Genomic DNA, 19456 nt, shown 5'->3' with positions numbered 1-19456 from the left:
GCCTAGCTGTAATACCACCGGATTGTGGTCTGACAATGTGCGTGGAAGCACCTTTACCGTACGAGCCCATAGTGCAATATCCCTGGACCCTAGCCAATAGTCCAGTCTGGACCAACTATTGTGTGATGCTGTAATGTGAGTAGCGCCAGGATCGTCAGTATGTTGTAGTCTCCAGAGATCCGCTAACGCTAGATCGCTCATCATGTGGTCTATCATAAGCCTCGCCTGCTTGTGTTGTTCCACTGATTGGGAAGATCGATCCAGTCCGTCCCGCAGTGTTACGTTCCAGTCCCCCCCACATAAAATGTGTGTGCCAGTGTGGTTCTGCAAGCGTCCCCAGATTTCCCGATAAAAGTCAGGTGCGTCAATGTTCGGGCCATATATGTTGAGGAGTGTTATGTGTTGCCCCCTGAGCTTTCCGGACACCAGCACGTATCTGCCAGCTGGGTCAAGAGTCACATGTCTCTCTTCGAAGTGTACCCCTCTCTTGACCAAGATGATCACCCCACGGGAATAGGAAGAATATGAGGCTCTGTAGGACGATCCCGCCCATCTCGACCCCAATGTAGCGTGAGTATTCGGTGCCAAGTGCGATTCCTGCAGGAATGCAATGTCAATATTCCACCTGGTGAGACTGGCAAACACTTGCCTGATTTTCTGCGGGCGTGAGAACCCCCGTATATTCCACGTAAGGACGTTTAGTCCGTTCCTGCTACCAGCATTGGAACCTGGCGTACCCATTTAATACAGTACCATTCATTCCTAAACACGCAAGCAGTCCGACCCCATCCTGACCCCATCCAGCTCCATGATCACCACCTGCACACACAAGCCCCAGCAGGGCTAACACGTACCATGCACTGGTTTGCAATACCTTCGGTCTTAGTAAACAGTTATACATCCCTCCTCCCCAGGTCCCTCCCACTCCAGCAACCCCAACCTGCCGAAGCCATACCCTCACAGAGCACAACTCCCTCAACAGTGTAACCAACAACTTGGTGCTCATGGCAAAACTCTTGTAGGGTTGTACCCTCATGGAGGACCGCTAGTGGCACAGCACTTCACCCGATAGACAGGTGCAGGCGACATTAACATGAATCAAATTGAAACGTAACGTATGTGTCCATTAATCCACATGCCCACATTCCCAGTACCACCCCTGCGCTGGACGTAGGCAATAATGCAGCCCTAGAGAAGAACAGAACCCCATTCCATAATACACAGACGTGCAGGGGAGGGGCCATTCCCACTCAAAGCAGTGTGTCTCCGTCCCCGCACTTAATAATTGCCCGGCCCCACCCAATCTGGACCTCAGCCACCCGTGCGGTCGAGCCACCTCCAGTAGTGCACATCTCGTAACCTGGGACGAAGCATAATGTCCACTAGTCTGCCACGTTATAGGCTGTCCCCCTTCCAGTTCTGAGGGCCTGTGAGCACAGAGTACACATAAGGACCCGATCCAGTGCCCCAACGAGCGGCAGGAGCAGTCGCTTCATGGCCGTTGGTTCTGAGCTCTCATGAGGGAGGCCCGGTAGTTTAGTTCGAACATGAGTGCCTGCGACAGGTCAGGGCAGGATAGGGCTACAGTCACAGTTAGTTCAGCCGCTCCCCACCCTTTCACCGCTCAATGCACAAATCAAAAATAAAACGCCAGCAGCTCACCTCAAGCAGATGTCCATCAACAAACCTTTCATAGACAGCCGAAAGTGGCAATGTAGCAGAACCTCGTGGCAGTTTGTGCAGAAATCTCCACCGCTGTGTGGAGTTTGAGTGGTCTAGGCGCCTCAGTCCGAGTCTCTGTTCTGGTCTCGTCGGGCTTCCGATCTCGCCTCTTGCTGTATTTTCTTGACAAGTTCGAGGGCCGCCTTAGGTGTCGGTAGCACTATCGTCTGCTCCTTCCACACCACTCGCAACCGGGCAGGATACAACATGGAATACCCAACGTTTAAGTCTCGCAACTTGGCCTTTACCGCAGTGTATTCCCTGCGTGCTTGCTGCACAGCGACCGTGTGATCGGGGTAAAATTCCAGAGTGTTGCCCTGGTGAACTATTTTGCCCTTCTCCCTTGCAAGCCTTAGGATCACGTCTCTGTCTCTGTAATTTAGGATCCTCGCCACTATCGGCCGGGGCGTGGCACCTGGTGGCGGTTTGGGGCCTAGCGATCTATGGGCCCGTTCCACAATGAAGATCTGCGATAAGGCTTCCGCTCCAAAGATATCCCTACAGAGCCCTTCAACATACTGCTCCATGCGGCCCGTGTTGGTGGATTCTGGCAGGCCCGCTATTCGCACGTTATTGCGCCTCGAGCGCGCCTCCAAATCCTCCTCCTTTGCTTTTATTACCTCCAGGATGCGTTCCATTCCCGCGCATTTTGAGGTGGACGCGCGCGCCTCATCTTCGACCGCCGAGATCCTAGTTTCGGCTTCATCCAGTCGTTCACCGTGCTGTTCTTGTCGGGCGGCCATGCCATCCATCCTGCACGTTAGATTGTCCAACTTCCCGTTGATGTCCTGTAGATTTGTTTGAATCGCCAGCAGGATCTTCTCCATGTTGGTAGACGGTGGCGAGGCCGAAGACCCGCCGGCCTCCGTTGCGTCATCCACCGGCTTAGACCCCTTCCTATTCTCAAAGGAGAGTTTTGGCTGCTGCTTGTCCGGTTTGCCCATGGTGGCGGGCGGTGAAAGCGCCTTGCTCAGCTGGGGTCGAGCCGCCCTCGTCACTCTGGTCGACGTCGCCGTGTTTCCGTCTTGGCGGCAAGCAGCAGATGTACTCAATGGCTAGGTCGTTTCCACGGTGGCCTTCTCCTGTTGTAGTAGTCCTGCAGCGGTATGGAAGCGATGTGCACCTGGCAGTACCGCAACGCTGAGTGTCGAGGGTGATGGTGGCGTACGTGCCTGTGCAGATAGGGCGCCTCGCTGTTAACCCATCCGGGGCCTCTGCCCCCTGTGTGTGTGGTTCGCTGCCCCCGATGTTTGCCCTCCCTCCAGTCTCCTGCTCCTTGATCTTCAAAGCGGCGGTCGCCAGTAGGCCCCCAATGCGCTGTGCCCAGGTGCTATGCGTGCTGTAGTGTGCCCAGACCCACTACGCGTCGGTCCGCCGTTAGGGCGCCTCGTTATGCACACAGGGGTCCGACGGCGTTAGTCCGCCGAAATCGCCATTACTGGAGGGGGGGCCGCCATCTTGTCAGGCAAACCAGGCGATGTGGAAGCGGACTCCGCCGCTAGCGCACAGGTTTGCAGCGGTGTGTTCGCGCTCTCTGGCCCTGGTGGTCCGTGTGAAAGGATGGGCGCTGATGTTGGGCTTAAGCGGCTCGTCCGCTCCCGCTCGTGCTCTGCTCGCAACGTACCTCCGGGCGGCCGCCGGCCATGTTGTCAGGCAGTCCGATGCAGGTCACCGCAACCTCGGTTTTTCTCCGCGATGAGGGGGGAGCGGCCGCCTCCGCAAACATCCAACTGTGCTCCACATCTTCCCACACTCGAACGTGGTCTCGTAGGGTGGGTTGGTGGGGTTTTAGTGGCAATGAATCACATCGTGTGATATCGCCCGGCGGAGCTGCAGTTCAGGCAGCCATTCCGCTGTGCGCCCCCTAGCGCCTCCTACTTTGTCAATCTTCCAGTGGTGATCTCAAAGAAATGGTCCAGAGACTTAGACACAATGATGAGAGAGCAGATTTGGGATGAGGGTGGGCTGGGAGCGCCAGTCATCAAAGCATATTACTTGGCAGCTTAAATCCAGTGGCCCGCCCAATGGTTAGATGGGAAGGGACTGGAGTCTCTAGATCTACAGACACATACAGATCAAGGGGGGAGACTACTTGCAAAATTACTGTACTCAAAGGTGCAAATTCAACCCCAGGGCACTTTATTAAAGGTAGCGCTGAAATGCTGGAACAGAGGCACCGAGCAAATAGCGGGGACCCCTCTATCCGCACCTGACCTTCCCCTGGTGGGCCTCCAGCACAGCGATATTTCCTCCTTTTTCACGGAGGTCCAGTTCAGAGAATGGACAGTCTTAACAACCCACGACTGGTACCAGGAGGGAGAGCTGACCCCCCCTTGATGACCTTATCACTCATTACGACCTGTCACCAGGCCAATTCTTGAAGTATCATGCATTATTGAAATCTTTTAGAACACTTTGGGGAAGAGGTAGCCAAGAACTTGGCACACATGCATTACTGCAAGCGATGGTGACACTGGGGTGGGCAAGACACCTTATAAAATGGATGCTCAGAGCCCTTATGAAGATGTCAGAAGGTTTTTTTTTAATTAGTTGAAGAGAAATGGGGGGACCTAATTGGTAAAGAAGTGACGGAGGCAGAGTGGAACAAAGTCTTGAGTATTCCAAAGAAGATTTCTAGGAACTCCAATTTTAAATACACTCAGGTTAACCTCTTACACTTGACCGACCTCAACCCACACAGACTCTACATCATGTTAGGAACCACAAGACCAGCAATGCCCTAGGTGCGCGACACCAGACGCAGGATTTGGGCATATGGTGTGGGACCATTTGGTTGTGAAAGGAGATTGGCGCCAGATCACAGAGATCTTCCAGGAAGTATTGCCACACACAATACCCCTCACAGCAGAGGTCTACTGAGCCTGTTTCCAAGGCCCAAGGCCAGGAAAGTGGGCACTAGATTTGTTGTCAGACTACAATAAGCCCCAAAGCATCTGACTGGGAAAAAGATTTTACAGCCTGGGCAAGGGTGGCGGAGGGGGCACTAATAGAGAAGGACGGACAACTGAGGCATAAGATGCTGCCCAATTGCAGGACTGAGGTCGGAGGTGTTGCAGGAGTGGGATACCAGGGGAGGTGATGGGGGGGAGGGTTCTTCCACTACCACACAGAACCACAAACACTCACCCTCACCTCCCCGCAAACAGGTCCAGTGCAAGGGAATGAACAACCCATTTGAAAAGTAATTCACCCCCCATAACCAGACCCTAAATATGTATGGACCTCCACTTACAGATTGAAGAGTAACCCATTACAGAGTGAGGGAAATTATATGATGAACTAGCTAATAAATCTCTGAGTGCTTTCGTTGTTCTAAAGTTAAAAGGGGTTTTTGTTTTAATACATTCTATCATAATGTACTGAGATATCTATCGGATGATAATGCAGAAGACTCCCTTACGACACATGGCGAAAATTGGGCACTGAGGTTATTCCTGTATTGATTCTGCTAACAAACACAATGTAACATCAAAGGTCTTTAGAATGAGAATGTGTAACTCCTACAGCACTGCATGCCTAATGACATTGCGTCTTTATACCAAAAAGCCAAATTGTATATGCATAGTCTAAAAGAAAATACTAGTAAAAAGATATTTAATCAAAAAATGTCCCCATTGTACATTTGATACAAGTTTTGAGAAGATGACTAAAATATTTGTTAAGACTGAAAGAAACTCTAAGTTGCCCTAATACAAATACCAGCAGTTTAGATTGTACAGTTGGAGTACATGCGGGCAATGCAGTTGAATTGTGGGATAATTCCCAGTTTCACTCCATAAAATAGGGGTTAAAAGAACCTGTAGCAAGCCTCAGCCCTATTTATAATCATTCCAAGTATATAATTACTTCCTTTTATAAGACGTAGCCCTTGTATCTGTATTTTCACAAAGGATGTAGTTTATGTCAGTAGTGGATTGAATCTCCAAATCTGAAGCAAAGTGATGAACTCCTTCTGGTGAACCGCTTTATCTGTGATGACGAGGAAGCTTAGTTCATCTGGACATTGCTATTTCTAAGAATTTTTTTCGTTTTTGCTTTTAGCATTTTGAGTGAAGTAACCACAGTTTTGTTTCAGTAGCATGGAGCAAAGCAGGCAGTCCAAACATCCAATTCTCACAATTGCCCACATCGGATGAGGAAGAACAGCAGGACAAATTGAATCTATTGTAGCAGAGTTTAGCAATCCCAATTTGAAATATTTATTGCGAACTATGCAATTGTCACAATATGAAAATGAACTGGGGATGACCAGTAATGAAACATAATTTTATTTGAGACCTTACTTAGGGCCTGATTTAGATCGTGGCGGACGGGTTACTCTGTCACAACGGTGACGGATATCCTGTCTGCCAAAATATAAATCCCATAGGGTATAATGGGATTTATATTTTGGCGGACAGGATATCAGTCACTATTGTGACGGAGTACCCCTTCCGCCAAGATCTATATCAGGCCCTTGGTCACAAGCAGTAATCAAGTGATGTTGTGGAAACTACAAAGACCAAAATGCAACTGGATAGTTTCTTTATATCAGGTAAAATAAATGTTGTTGATAAATACTGGACTTAAGAATCTCTACTCCAAATAGGACTTGACTGAGCAGTGAATCTAAGGGATTCATAAAACTCCTGCCTGGTAGCATTTCAAGAAGCCACAGACAGGGTTAGGCTACAAACATTTTGATTTAAAAAGTACAACACTGAATACTGGATATCGAAAGGAATTCCATTGCCCCCATCACAATGTGAGTCAAACAGTATATTTTTTATAATGTCATTACAAACTGTGTGTTTCATCAAGACAACCCATCATGCTTTTAATAAGTTTGGGACCTAGTCCCTAAAAGGCGGCTTTCAGTCGTCAACAAATAAAATAAGAATAGGTTCCCAGATGGGCATCAATATTAGCAAGATTACCTGATATAGGTGGTGGGCAGGCAGCAGGCATGCCACCAAAAGCTAAAACAGAAGAAAAAGAGAAGAAAGTCTTAAGGTTTCTGTAGCTTTCAATTACCAACAGCAAATCCTATATATGAGGAGTGAGTGGAAGGTTAAAGCTGTTCCTTCTGGATAGCCACCTCTTTTTGTGAGGATGCATATAATGCACCTGTTGAATTAATGGAGTTTTCCTACCTCTACATATTTACTGTGTTCATCAGCAGAGGTTTCAATTAAAAGTCTGATCCATGGAAGATATGAGAAATCCACGATCTCCGACTTGTGAGTTAAACAAAATGTGCCCTGTGAAAATATAGGTTATGGCTTCATAAATAATATTTGTATACAAATTATGCTGTAGTTACCAGTAAATGATTTGAACAGATGTGCACCGCGCCAAAATTAAGCGAACAGAGAAACTATGCAGGGTAACCCGTAACCATCTGAGCACCATTGCAGCAAAATAATTTTTCTGCACAAAAAGCTTTGGCCGCATCAGAATTTTTGTACTAATTTGGTTCCAAAGTACATGCTTGGCATGAATGCTTAAATTATGTGAAATATGCCATTTCCCTTAGTCAAAGAATCTCCAGTCATGACACAACTGCCTTTGTGACCTTTTTACCGGTGGTGGCATGTGGATTTAAATGCACGTCTGGTTCTTATGATGCCTTCATTTTCTTGTCTTATTTGCTTTAAGCTTGCCAACATGTTCCCAACTGTGCAGTAGATACAGATGGCAAGGAACTACCTTGCCTCGTCACGGAGGCTTTGCAGAACTCTTGCTGATCTTCAAGGATTTGCCATGCTTGGGGACATGTTCTTATTAAAGACAACTTTGGGTAGTCGCTTGCTGATATATTGGTTCGCACATTGAGGTTCCTGCAAATGTACTACCGTGTTTTTTCGTGTAGTGCCATGCCTCAAAGCTTCCATATGCTATTGTATTGTGGTCGGTAGTGCTTTGAGTGCTCTGAGTTTTGGGACTCCATGAACGCGGTTGGTTTTCAGCAAACTGCAGAAAACATTAAACAGGCAAAGGTAGCAATTCTTGTGAAGATATTCAGCAAAAATGTGGTACGCAGGACTTAAAACAATGCCCTTAGATTGATTTATGGTCTTTGCAGAAAAACAAATATCAGAAGCAAGGAAATGTTTGCACTGAATATGTGTCAATGTTCAGATTACCTCTAAGGCTGACTGTCTTACTTTTAGAGCCCTTAAGACTTAGCAACTGATTACCTAACATTAAAACATTATTCCCTAGAAACCCTCCATGTCTTTGCAAAGGTCCAACAATCTTCATATCTAAATGTGGGCATCTGCTAGTTTGTTCACCTTTAAGGTCTTTTCAAGGCCCATTTGTTGAGATGCAACTTAGACTAGTGCCTAAATAACTCTCTGGGTGTTAGTGGGCAATGTAGCTGGTCTTACTAGACCTAGTAATTGTAGAGGTTGGTAAACTTGCCCTAAAACAGGGGGGAGTTCATACTTTGTGGTTAGCAATCTACCTGCAAACGTGATATTCCCAAAAAAGGTTCCACAAAATGAAAGGATAAACTGAAATTAGATTTCACCAGGGTAGGTAGAGAAAAGAATCTCTGATCTGGCCAAGACAAAGTAGAGCGGTGAATTAAAGGGATTCAGTTCCTCTACCGCCAATTATATGTCTATTGGCAATTCAAGTGAGAGGGCACAGGGAAAGGCAACAATACTATGAATGTGAAGGTAGTTAGCTAAATATTGTACTCATGCTACCACCTGTATACCTGCGCTAATTTACTGCTGTAAACTTTAGAAAGCTAATTATATAGCAGGGCCCACACTACATATAGGCTGCTCTGTTTTACACTAAAACAGACCCTTGTGTTTTATTAACTCCACCAAACTAGCAAATAGTCAAATTGAATCTTAGACCTCGAATCCAAGCGTCTCATTATTTTGGAATCCTTACACTTGCAGAGTTTACCACACTCAGAGATTATTGGGTGCAATAAAGTCAACATGCTTGGAGTTATCGCTATTTAATCTTTGGTACGTAAAACTGGAAAACATTTAGAAGGTGCTACTGTTTTCATCACAATAAATTTCTATCTCCAGCTCAGTGGCGGTGCGTCCATTGGGGGCACTGGGGTGTTGCCCTACTAATGCCACGGCCCCATTCAAATTATTTGTTCTTCTTTTCCGACGCTAATTCCAATCAGGACTCCTGCGTCAGAGAAGTAGAACGAGGGACGCTGAAGGGGGTGGGTGGGGGTGGGGGCAGGGTGGGGAGTTTCTTATTGCAGCACTCAGGGAGTTGAGTGACAGCTGCACACTAGACAGATAGCAACAGTGCGCGTGTTCATTTTTGAGCTGGTAATTTTTACGATCAGCCCGAACATGCGCACTAGCCTTCCCCTTAAGAAACTGAGGGTTGGTTCATGCCACAACCCCGGTCTCCTAATGGGCAGGGAATATCTCTGCCCTCAAGCCAATCCTGGAGCTGCTGGAGCAGCCTCAGTAGAGGGGTTGGAAGTGACGCCGTGGCTGTTCCTGTTTGTTGAAGAGCGCGGGACCCCGGCCCAGGAGCAGTCGAGCAGAAGCGGCGCGGACCGGTAAGTTTTCTTTTATTATATTTTAATTTTAAACTTCCCCGGCCCCCACCCCCCCAACGAGCCGAGCCGCGGCTTTCATGTGTGTGTGTAAACCTAGAATGAATACATGTGTACTTGTATGCGTGTTCGGCTCTACGGACTTGTGGTTCTAAAATATTTCCCGTTACCTGGGATATGTGAGCAGTTGCTGGGAAATTACCAGAAAAAGATTATTTATGCCACGGTTTTTCGGTAGTATGATCTTAATGAAAGGATTTTCAAATTCAAGGAGATGTAATCTTAAGAGCATTAAGAATGTGCTATAATCGCAGTAATGATTTTGAGATTTCGTGAAAGATAACCTGATTTGCGGATGATATCCTGTGAACGAAATACAGGGCCTATCAAACAACCCATGTTGAAGATCTGTGAAAGATGTATTGCCCAAAAAAAGTAACAATCTTCAAAGACTTTCTTAAAATTGATCTCCATTGAGCCGTAACATTTAGCACACGCACACACACAACATGCAAACACACACACATACACCCATGTACACATGCACACACATACCCAATCGTGTTCACCTACACACACTCACACACAAAATGCCTTTCTCCCATTTAAGAGGCCATTGGTTAACCCTTATCGAGGGATCAGAAAGGAATGAAACATTTGCAGGTCGACAGGTCTGGTGTGTAGATGCATCTGTGAAGTTAACTCTAGGAAACTTGGTGGCAATGGATACACGTGCTCCTGTGATACTGCCCTAGTGCTTGGCACTCAGCCACACGTACAGCTACACTATGACGTGACTGCTCCAGCCTTTGTCATACTCACCATCATCCACTTGATACAGGCCAAGATGGCGCGCACCTCCGTAGCCAAGCTGTGGTTCTAAATTAGTGTTTGGAATTCGGAAACTCTGAGAGCTGTGGAAGGTTGATGTGCATGTGTTGAGGGCTCCGGAAATTTTGAATGTTTTCATAATGCGGATTTAGATACATTTCTATATTTAGTTGCCTCAGTGTTAAATAAAAGCTTCTTTGACATCACAGAGGCTGTTGGATGAGGTTTCTGCAAACAACTCAGCTGCCTCATCGCCCTGAAATGGGTTCCATTTCCTTGTATCACATTCCAGAATCCTGCACCCACAATTACCAACATGTCACAGACAGAGAGCAGGCTGGAGCGACAAAACGAAATGGCCCAATCAATACCGCTGCACTCTTTCAGATTTTGTTTCAGTAATTAGCATCCTAGCACCCAGCATCCCTTCTTTTCCATGCGGAAACAGGGAAGGAGATTGGCATCACAAGCTCACTGCCGCTCAAGGAGGTATAATTGTCTCTCATTGGCCTTCATGAACGAATCCTTCGACCCTGCATTCTCCCTCCACTACCCGACTCCTCCCCCACACTAAGTGTAGTTTGGGGTTGCTGGTACTGAAAAGAGGGAATATAGCATCCTCAGTGGAATGTGTCTCTATATGCATCTCCATACACCAGAGGAGACACATTGTAGTTTCATGTTTCACGCGCTCCCCTCTCTCCTGCTTTGCAGTCCACACTCAAATTATAAAGAGGACGGCAGGAAATATTGTCTTGTTCAGAGGCAATTAACTGATTCTGTGCTGTGCCAAATTTACAGGATAGTTAGACCCTGTCGTTGAAGTGTGCGCCCCTTTAGGAAGAAGAAGGGTCCACTCGGCCTGGCTAACATAACCACATTCACTTTACTCTTCACAGTCAAAAAGGAGGGGAGCGTTGGTCTAGACTAATTGTTATTAGTTTAGGCCAACCCTCACCTAGTTTTTGACTATGAAGAGTAAACTGCATGTGTTCTCAAATTTGCTTGAAAATGCATGTTTTGCCCACTCATTTTTCAAATTTGTGTCGGGGGAGAACCCCCCAAACCCTCCTTAGGTCATTCGGGCTCGCTCGCTCACCGCAATGTGCTCCACCACTAATTTTAAACTGCACCACTTTCAAATGTCACCGGCCCCCACTTCTCCAGCTTACTAGTGATATAAAATGAACTCCACCCCCCAGTGCACTAGTAAAAAGTCTTTGTAGAGTTGATGATTCATTCAGTTTCTTTATTAATAATTAGGCTTTCACAAAAAGCCAACGTGAACAATATTCCACAATACACAAAACACAGTCAAACCACACTTGGATACACATTCAAAAGACAAGTTTAAAATCTAATAATCCACAAATAGATTTAAAAAAAAGATAAGAAATATCTTACTGATTGAGAAGAAGGAAAAATGTTAGATCCAGAACTAAAGTTACTGTTAGAGTATTAAGATCTAGAGACATTCTGTGCAAATAAACTGTTCTGCAGATAGAGAAGGCGGAACAAGAAAACATAACCTCCATTACACTGTGAAATCCAGACTCGCATAATTTACAGACTCCCCCAGCGCTTGGCACAGAATACAGACTCAAAATGCTCATCTCCAAAGGAAGCCCACCAACTTCTCAAAATTTTTAAAGGATAATTGGTGGCTCACCCCATTATTCAGAAACAATAAGTAGGTCCATAATGTGTAATTCTTTTAAACAACCTTTATATTCGCGAACATTTCTGGCAGTGTTTTGTATCTGGAACAAAACCATATTCGCATAGTGCCCCTCTCGCATCAATATTTTGAATGCTGCTTGCCTAGAAGTAGATCTAACTTGTTCCCTGATGAAACCTAGCAATATTCTTAATAATCATATTGTATGAATTCTTATCTACCTGATTGCGTATGACTTCAGTCATTGTCAAAAAATACAGAATTAAATGTTTCAAGTTGAATATCAATCTTGATAATCTTACCTGCCATTGGCATACTTTGGGCCATAGCCATGCATGCTGAAATAGAAGTAAAAACTAAATTAATTTCAAGGCTTCTGTAGCTTCTCATTGCTAATAGATCATATATTATAGTATGAGTGGAGTTATTACTCTGCAATGATGTTATGAATTTACACTTTAGCTCTACACGGATGCTCTGGTTGTCTTGTTCACTATATTTTACCTTAAAATGGTCCTCATAATACAATATGTATCACTGTGTGTGGCTTACAATATTGTACCTGGTATTTGAGGTTCCTGATCATAATTACAGACTCATCACAGCCCTACACAAGTAGTATGTTTTGCCATGAATATTAGCAAAGAAGTCATAAGACCATCTACTGAATAGCATGACCTTCGTTTTGGTTACCATTTCTCTTTATATTATTTAGTGATGAAGGGAAGAACAGAATGAGAAATGTGTATCAGTGGCAACAAGAAGGGAGGCCTCAGGTTAGCCCAAGAATAAATGGAAAAGATGTGCCTAAAGCGGTTTCCTGAAAGCTTTGAGGGACAGTTGTCTTTTAATGTTAAATGGAAGAGAGTTCTAGGTTGGAGCTGCTGCTCCATGAAAGGAGCAAATCCAATCAAATAAGTTCTGAACCTAGTAGTCTCAGTCTGCGGAGTTATGCCTTGAATTGTTTGAGGCCTCAGAGGATTGGAAGCAGAACAGAATAAGGATGGGCTGTTTCAGAGGCAATGAAATTGTTTTAAGGAGAGTTGCCAGCAAGGGGTTTGTTTGTGGATCTGTGTTTAGACAGTCTAGCGTAGTCTGTATTACTTCGACTTAGCAGCTGAGTAAAGCAGTGACTGTTAAAAATCTTATGAATCTGTCAACCCAAAACTATAGTGACTACCACACTAGCCCCATAGAAATGCAATGATTTGGACAGATCTTAATTCAACAACAAATTTATGCTTTCTGACAATGAATGAAAAAAACGAAGCACAAAAGAACAAGTGAAGCAACACGAAGAGGTTATTTTTTGAAAAAATTATTATTCTTATATTGAAATGAATCAATGAAAATCAAGGGTGTACAGTGATGAACAATTGCATGTGTTTCTAAAGTAAATGGAACTGAAAGAAACAATCCATAAGTACAGAAGAAAACAATCCAGTCAGGAATACATTAAATTAAATTGACTTCTTTCCAGGATGGTAAATAGAAAGCCAGATGTGAAACATGAAGGGAGACTTGGATTGAAGAGTCGACGTTTCGGTCTCAGTGGAGTAATCCAGAGACCATCATCAGGACAAAAGAATAATGCAATATGGATGACCCTTATTTCATGATTGGAGCAAAAACTGTAGATAAACTCATGCTTAGTATGAACAATTTATTGCCTTAGGGAAGCTTTTAGTCTGCCCCAAAGTGATATCCAAATAATCAAGCCAAAAAACGTTTTCACTCTTTAAGGAACCTGTGGTTTCAATCTCAGGGTCCGAGATAATTCTAGAACGAGTGACTCGCGTTAGGCGTCTCTTCTGTATCCAATCCCCTCTGATTGGAGTCGATTCAGAGTTAGGGGCTATAGATATACGCTGAAAAGAGCAGGTGTAAGTAACTATCTTTGGGGTAAACCACATGGCTTTTCAGCCTTCTTAGAAATGCAGTTACCAAGCTTCACCACTTGCTGCTGCCCTGTAGATAGAAAATAAGGGAACCATCTCAGTCTTAAGTGTTTGAAGTCCTTGTAGTGTTCCAATGTGTGAATTAGTATGCTGTGGTTAATTGTGTCAATGGAAGATCATAGGTCCAAAGGAATGGGTAGGGCAAGAGTTACCTTTGTCCAACAAGCAATGTATATTATTCAGGACATTTAGGGATGTAATTTGAATGCAGATTCCCAGACGGAACCCAGAGTAGTGGAATAGTTCTACTTGAAGGTGAAGGTGTTCAGTTGGTTTACAACTACAAATCCTATTGATTGTCTAGCCACAACAAGTCTTACACAGGCTGGTAATTTGAAAGAATTCTCAGTTAATGGAGTTTTTTTAAATTTTAATTAGGCCAATCTTTAAAGAATCGAGGAAGATAACTTGAGAGGCACAGGTTGTGGAGTTAAGAGCACTTGCTGTTGAGCCAAGGTTGTAGGTGCAATCAAGAGAATTCAGCCTGACTATTAATTAATGTATCACAGAGGCGCGCAGACTGGGTGTGAGTAATGCTCAATCATTTGTTATTTATTTATTCAAGTATGCTCACTAGCCTATGTAAGTCAGGCTGCAACTTTATTATTATTTCTTTTTGTAGAGCACAACGTTTACCAAAAGGTGTCCTGGCGCTAATATAACTATAACATTCAAGATTTGTAAGCAGCCAACATGGAGGATGACACCGGCGGTTATAGGTGGTTCATCTGGATGACTGGTCTGGGTAGAAGAGAAAAACTGGTAAAAGTCAAGCATGTGTTCCCTATTAGCCACCATGATCTAGATCCCAATTATCTGGTCATCCAAATATAATAACTAAACTTGACCTTGGTAGGGCTTAGATCATGTCTACTCAGAGGAGAGCTCCCTAGATTAGGAAATACATTAATAGCAAGCATTAATAGCAAGCAGAAGTTGAAGCACTCTGTTTCTGAGCCGATCCTACGCACTCGCGCTGCAGAGCCTCCCGTCCTCATTTTCGATCACCACCAGGTGGCGCTCCAGGACTTCCGATTCCGGGTTGCCGTGGGCGCGCTTACCGGCCGATTTTCGGCCGCCGCTGTGACCGCCATCGTCGCCGCAGCCGGTGCCGGAGTGGTGCTGGGTTCATTTGGGGCACAGCAGGAGCCCTGGCAGACTGTCGGATTCCTCGGGAGGCGGCAAGTTTTGGAGTTGCGAAAGGTGGTTGGCGAGGGGCCGAGGGAGCGCAGCGCTGCACCTCCAGCGGCCGTCTAGAGGCTGTGTGTGGCCCAGGTCAGCGTGAGGAGTCGCGTATAAGATGTGGTGACCCCAGGAGAGTGCCCAGAACAGTATCCAGGAAAGTAATTGGGTGCCTCCATCAAGAAGGGTCAACGTCTGGACCAGAACTGAGAGTGGAGCAGAGAGGAGCATATGATTTAATATAAAGCTGCTGCTGCTGCAAATTGGCAACATTATGGAACAACCAATAGGAGCCTAAGTGGGGAGGAGGAGGAAAGAGTGCTGGCTCATAGAAACAGAGGTAAGTGAAGTTAACATTGTACTTCCCCTTATAAACATACAGATATATAAATAATAATTATCCAGGGGAAGCTTATGCGGAGTGGGGGATTGCTGTGCACCAAATAAGTGGTGAAAGCCCTAAGGTGAAGGAAACCCCTCCGTAACCTGCGGTAAGCTGAGAAGAAGAACGCAAAGTAAGAACACAGGAAAAACAATGGCCCTAGGGAAAACTAAACCACGCAGAGTGGTAAGAAATAGTAAAAAAACTGCAAATAAATCGGGAACAGTGGACGCGACCGGCTCACCCAAAGGTTTGGCTGACGTAAATAATGAGATGGTAAATAATGAGATGGTAACACCAATTGCTGGCAGAACAATATCCATCAGAGCAACCCCTTCCTCAAGCACAACCCCGCAGCCAGCGCCGGCATCTGCCAGGTCAACAGGCGCAAAAGGGGGGTTGGTGGTATCAAAAACCATTAAGGATTGTATTGGTAAACATTTCATGGGGAAAGAGAGAGCAGAAAAGGACACAATTGAAATTGAGACCACGCAATCTATCGAGGATCCGGCCGCATCAAGCACAGAGGCCTTGAATCAGACGGACTTTAATATCGCTGAGATACCAATGGAACCGCGTCTATCATCTTCCCCAAGGATGTTTCAGTCGATTTGCACCCAGGACTTAGGTGCAGATATGGTGAATGAAGAACGAGTAGTCTGTAGTGACTCCTTGGGAGAAGGGAACATTACTGCGGAGGCTCCCTGTCAAAAGGATCATGAGAGTCTAGGACCCCAAAAACAGTTGGATTAGATGTATCCGGCATATCCTTATGTAGCCTGGAGGTGACGGGTTCTAACGGCCAATCCATGCTCGAAGTAATGCTAATGCTCCAGAAGACTCTGCAGGGCATTCTGGAGGTTACAGTACTAAATAATGACATTCTGAAAAGACATGGTGATCAATTTAAGGGCATAAATGGGGAATTAGCACAGATTAAAAACTTGATGCCCTCAATTGTAAGACCTGTAGAAACAAAGGAGGACAATAAAGTGGATAGGGGGAAGAAGTGGAAGAGGTGACTAGCCCCCCAGAGAATGAACCAACAGAATATGTATCCTACCGCCCCATGCTTATAAAGAGGTATGGGGATGAGAGATATAGAAGGTCTAATATACCAAGGAGAAGGAAAGGGATTAAGGCCCGACCCAGCTGCTTCCCAAAAAAGTACCAGGATCACAGGGGGGGGGGGAACGCCAATATATAAGTCAATAAATAAGATTGCAAGGCAAGGACCTAAAAAGTTAGATTTCGTAGAGAAAGGGGCAAATAGCAGCCGACATGAGGTACAACGTAAGGGGATAATGAGGAGGGATATGGGAGAGAACAAAAAAGTTAATAGGAGAAATCCCCCAGGGGTGAAAAAGAGTGTAAGAGTAGAGCGGGAGAGGGAGATGTCCCCAAGTGCGGAGGGACCCCACCCAAGTAACTGGAAAGGGGTCAAAAAAGGGGGAGGAGAAGAAGCTAGTAGGCACTTAAGGGGAGTAACAATAGGAGGGAATCACCAACATCAACAGACAGTATTACCCACTGACACTTGGATATTTGTAGAGTCAATAGGACAGGCGAAAGGGGGAAAAAGAACTAAGAAATTAAACCCCTTGAATCGCTCCCAGCTACTATCCTCATTTGGAAAGTGCCCCAGTCTAAGATATGTTAGCACTGAAGATCTAAAAGAAGTGGGGTTCACAGTAAACAGTAAGGGGGAGGAAATAACTAAGGTTTTACTCCACTCAGCCCTAATAAAGGATGCTATAGAAAAGGCAGAGTCCGAGATGCTAAGGGAAGGCATTAGAATACTAAAAAGGAAGGATGTATTCTCTGATAAGTTAGGTACTCCTTTCCTTAGAAATCACGCAGCTCTAGGGGACAGACAAATAAAAATGATCAATCTGGGGAGAGGTACCAACGACGCCCTAGAAATCACGATAAGACCCAATGACCAAAGGTGGGATATGGAAGAAGTACTTGCTGGGAACAGATACAGAGAGCTGGCATATATGAGTAGTGAGGAAGATGGTTTTATGAGTGAGATCGACTAGGAAGCAGGAGCGCCGCACAGCCTATCAATAATGACCTGGAACATAAATGGGTACAATAGAATAGCGATACAGGAAGATTTTTAAAATATCTTGAAGAAAAACGATATCGTTTGTCTCCAGGAAACTTGGCTGTGTGGCGAAATCCCAGCTACGGTAGGTTTCACTCATTATGTAAAAGCCGCTAAAAGGAACACGGTGGGTAGACCTTCAGGGGGTTTGATGACGCTGATTTCTACAAGGATTGCCAAGGACATTGAACCCCTGGAACTACAGTGTAACTGGGCACAGGGCAATAGAGTGCGAACAACAAACAACATGTTGGGGGTGAAAGCCTATGCATTATAAATGTATATATTCAGAAAGGGAAAGTAAATGAATATAAGGCAGACTTGGAACACTTAAAAACTGACCTAGATGGGGTGTGTAACCGGTTTCCAAAGGATGTGCTCGTAATATTGGGAGACTTCAACCATAAATTGAATCCTAAATCAATGGATTCTTGGTTGAAGGACTTGTTGGATGCATATAAAATAGAGCAGGCACAATTCCCCAGCTGTGAAACCTCAAGTAAAGATGATAAGCTCGGGCAATTGTTGGGGGTTATGGGATTTGTATGTACCAACGGTAGAAAGGAAGCAGACAGGCCTGCGAAGCGTACCTTTAAGGTAGGGCAACAAATGTGCCCCATAGACTATGTATTCATACAGGCCTGGCATTTCCACCTTATCAAACAGTTCGAAATTTTGGGGGTGGAGGGTAGTGATCACTATCCACTGCAGGTTGAACTTCAGGTAAATAGCCACCCGCAAAGACAAAAAGTGTTATCAGTAGATGTAGAATACCCCAAGCGGTTAACAACACGAATCACCGAGGAATATATACAGAAACTATGTGCATATCAGCTAACTGTGAATTTGGGTAACCTTGTACCAGAAGGAAGTATAGCCTGGTACGAGGGCATAATAAGGCAATTGGTGGAATGCCTCCGGATTAAGTTAAAGTGCAATAACCAAAAACCAGTAAATAATGCGACATTATACCCTAAAAATAACAAACACTGGTTTGATGCCGAATGCCGGAAATTAAAGGCCGGAAGTAGGAAACAAGAAAGACGACTCAGAGGTAACTATAGTGAGGAAGTGGTATCAGAACTTAAAAAAATGAAGCTAAAATATAAGTCAGTTATTAGAGATAAAAAAAGGTGTTTTAAGGACAAATGTTGGGATAATTTACTCGTGACAATTGAAGACAAAAATGTGAAAGGCTTTTGGAGGCTAATACAGGACTGTATGGGGAAAGCACAAGGGACCATGCAGTGCGCAGTACCAGAGGACAAGTGGCTGGCCTATCTAGAGGAAATTTACGGGAAATGGCCAATGAGGGAGGGAATAATGGTAAATGCGTGGCCAGGAATAAGTGAAGAATTAAAAACCCATTTTCTCCCAGATCAAATTAGAACCATAATATCTAGACTAAACCTAACACGGGCAGCCGGCCCTGACAACCTGCCAGCTGTCATAATAAAAACAAACATAGAATGGTGGGCAGAGTTCCTTTCAAATATGTTTTTATGGATCCTAAATTCAGGTGAATTCCCTGCAAACTGGAAAGGGGCTATTGTTAGGCCAATCCATAAAAAAGGTGATGTAAACACCCCTAAAAATTACCGCTTAATAAACCTCTTGGATATAGGCGAAAAGGTCTTTTCTAAGGTAATCCTAGGGATTCTAAAGGAGTGGGTGGAAGACAAACAGATAATACCCCCAGAGCAGGGGGGGTTCAAAGAAGGCCACTCAACGATTGACCATTGCTTTGCTCTGTGGTCCATCGCACGGAAGTCAATTGATCAGAGGAGTAATCTATTCTGCTGTTTCGTTGACTTCCGCGCAGCCTTTGATCTTGTGGACAGGGATCAGCTGTGGTCAACACTAATAGGGTATGAATTACAGGATGACCTGCTGGCCCTTGTCCAAGCATTACATACAGAAAATTGGGCACAGATAATATTGGACACGGATGGAGGACTGACCAGGAGAATCCCTATTGGAAACGGCTTAAGACAGGGGTGCGTTCTAGCCCCCCTGCTGTTCGCCCTGTTTTTAGCTGACT

At 45.1% G+C, this 19456-nt stretch overlaps 1 protein-coding gene across 7 annotated transcripts in view; it reads right to left on the bottom strand.

The window, feature by feature from the left end:
• The window catches only part of LOC147683727 (von Willebrand factor A domain-containing protein 5A-like), a 326679-nt gene that overhangs the window by 97481 nt on the left and 209742 nt on the right, over positions 1-19456 (bottom strand). For 3 of the 7 annotated variants that reach the window (XM_086944100.1, XM_086944101.1, XM_086944102.1), the window contains exons 16-17: positions 12086-12121; positions 6660-6701 (exon numbers count right to left, since the gene is read on the bottom strand). The exons of 2 other annotated variants lie outside the window; for them this stretch is intronic. In XM_086944100.1, coding sequence (XP_086800226.1) covers positions 6660-6701; positions 12086-12121 — 78 coding nt within the window. The remainder of the gene's footprint in view (positions 1-6659; positions 6702-12085; positions 12122-19456) is intronic. 2 more of the 7 variants (XM_086944103.1, XM_086944104.1) reach the window with 1 other exon arrangement.

The sequence above is a fragment of the Lissotriton vulgaris genome, chromosome 11 (genome assembly GCF_964263255.1).
Source record: "Lissotriton vulgaris chromosome 11, aLisVul1.2, whole genome shotgun sequence".
Taxonomy (NCBI): Eukaryota; Metazoa; Chordata; class Amphibia; order Caudata; family Salamandridae; genus Lissotriton; species Lissotriton vulgaris.
The sequence above is the reverse complement of the archived record's forward strand: the minus strand, read 5'-3'. Positions and strand labels throughout refer to the sequence as shown.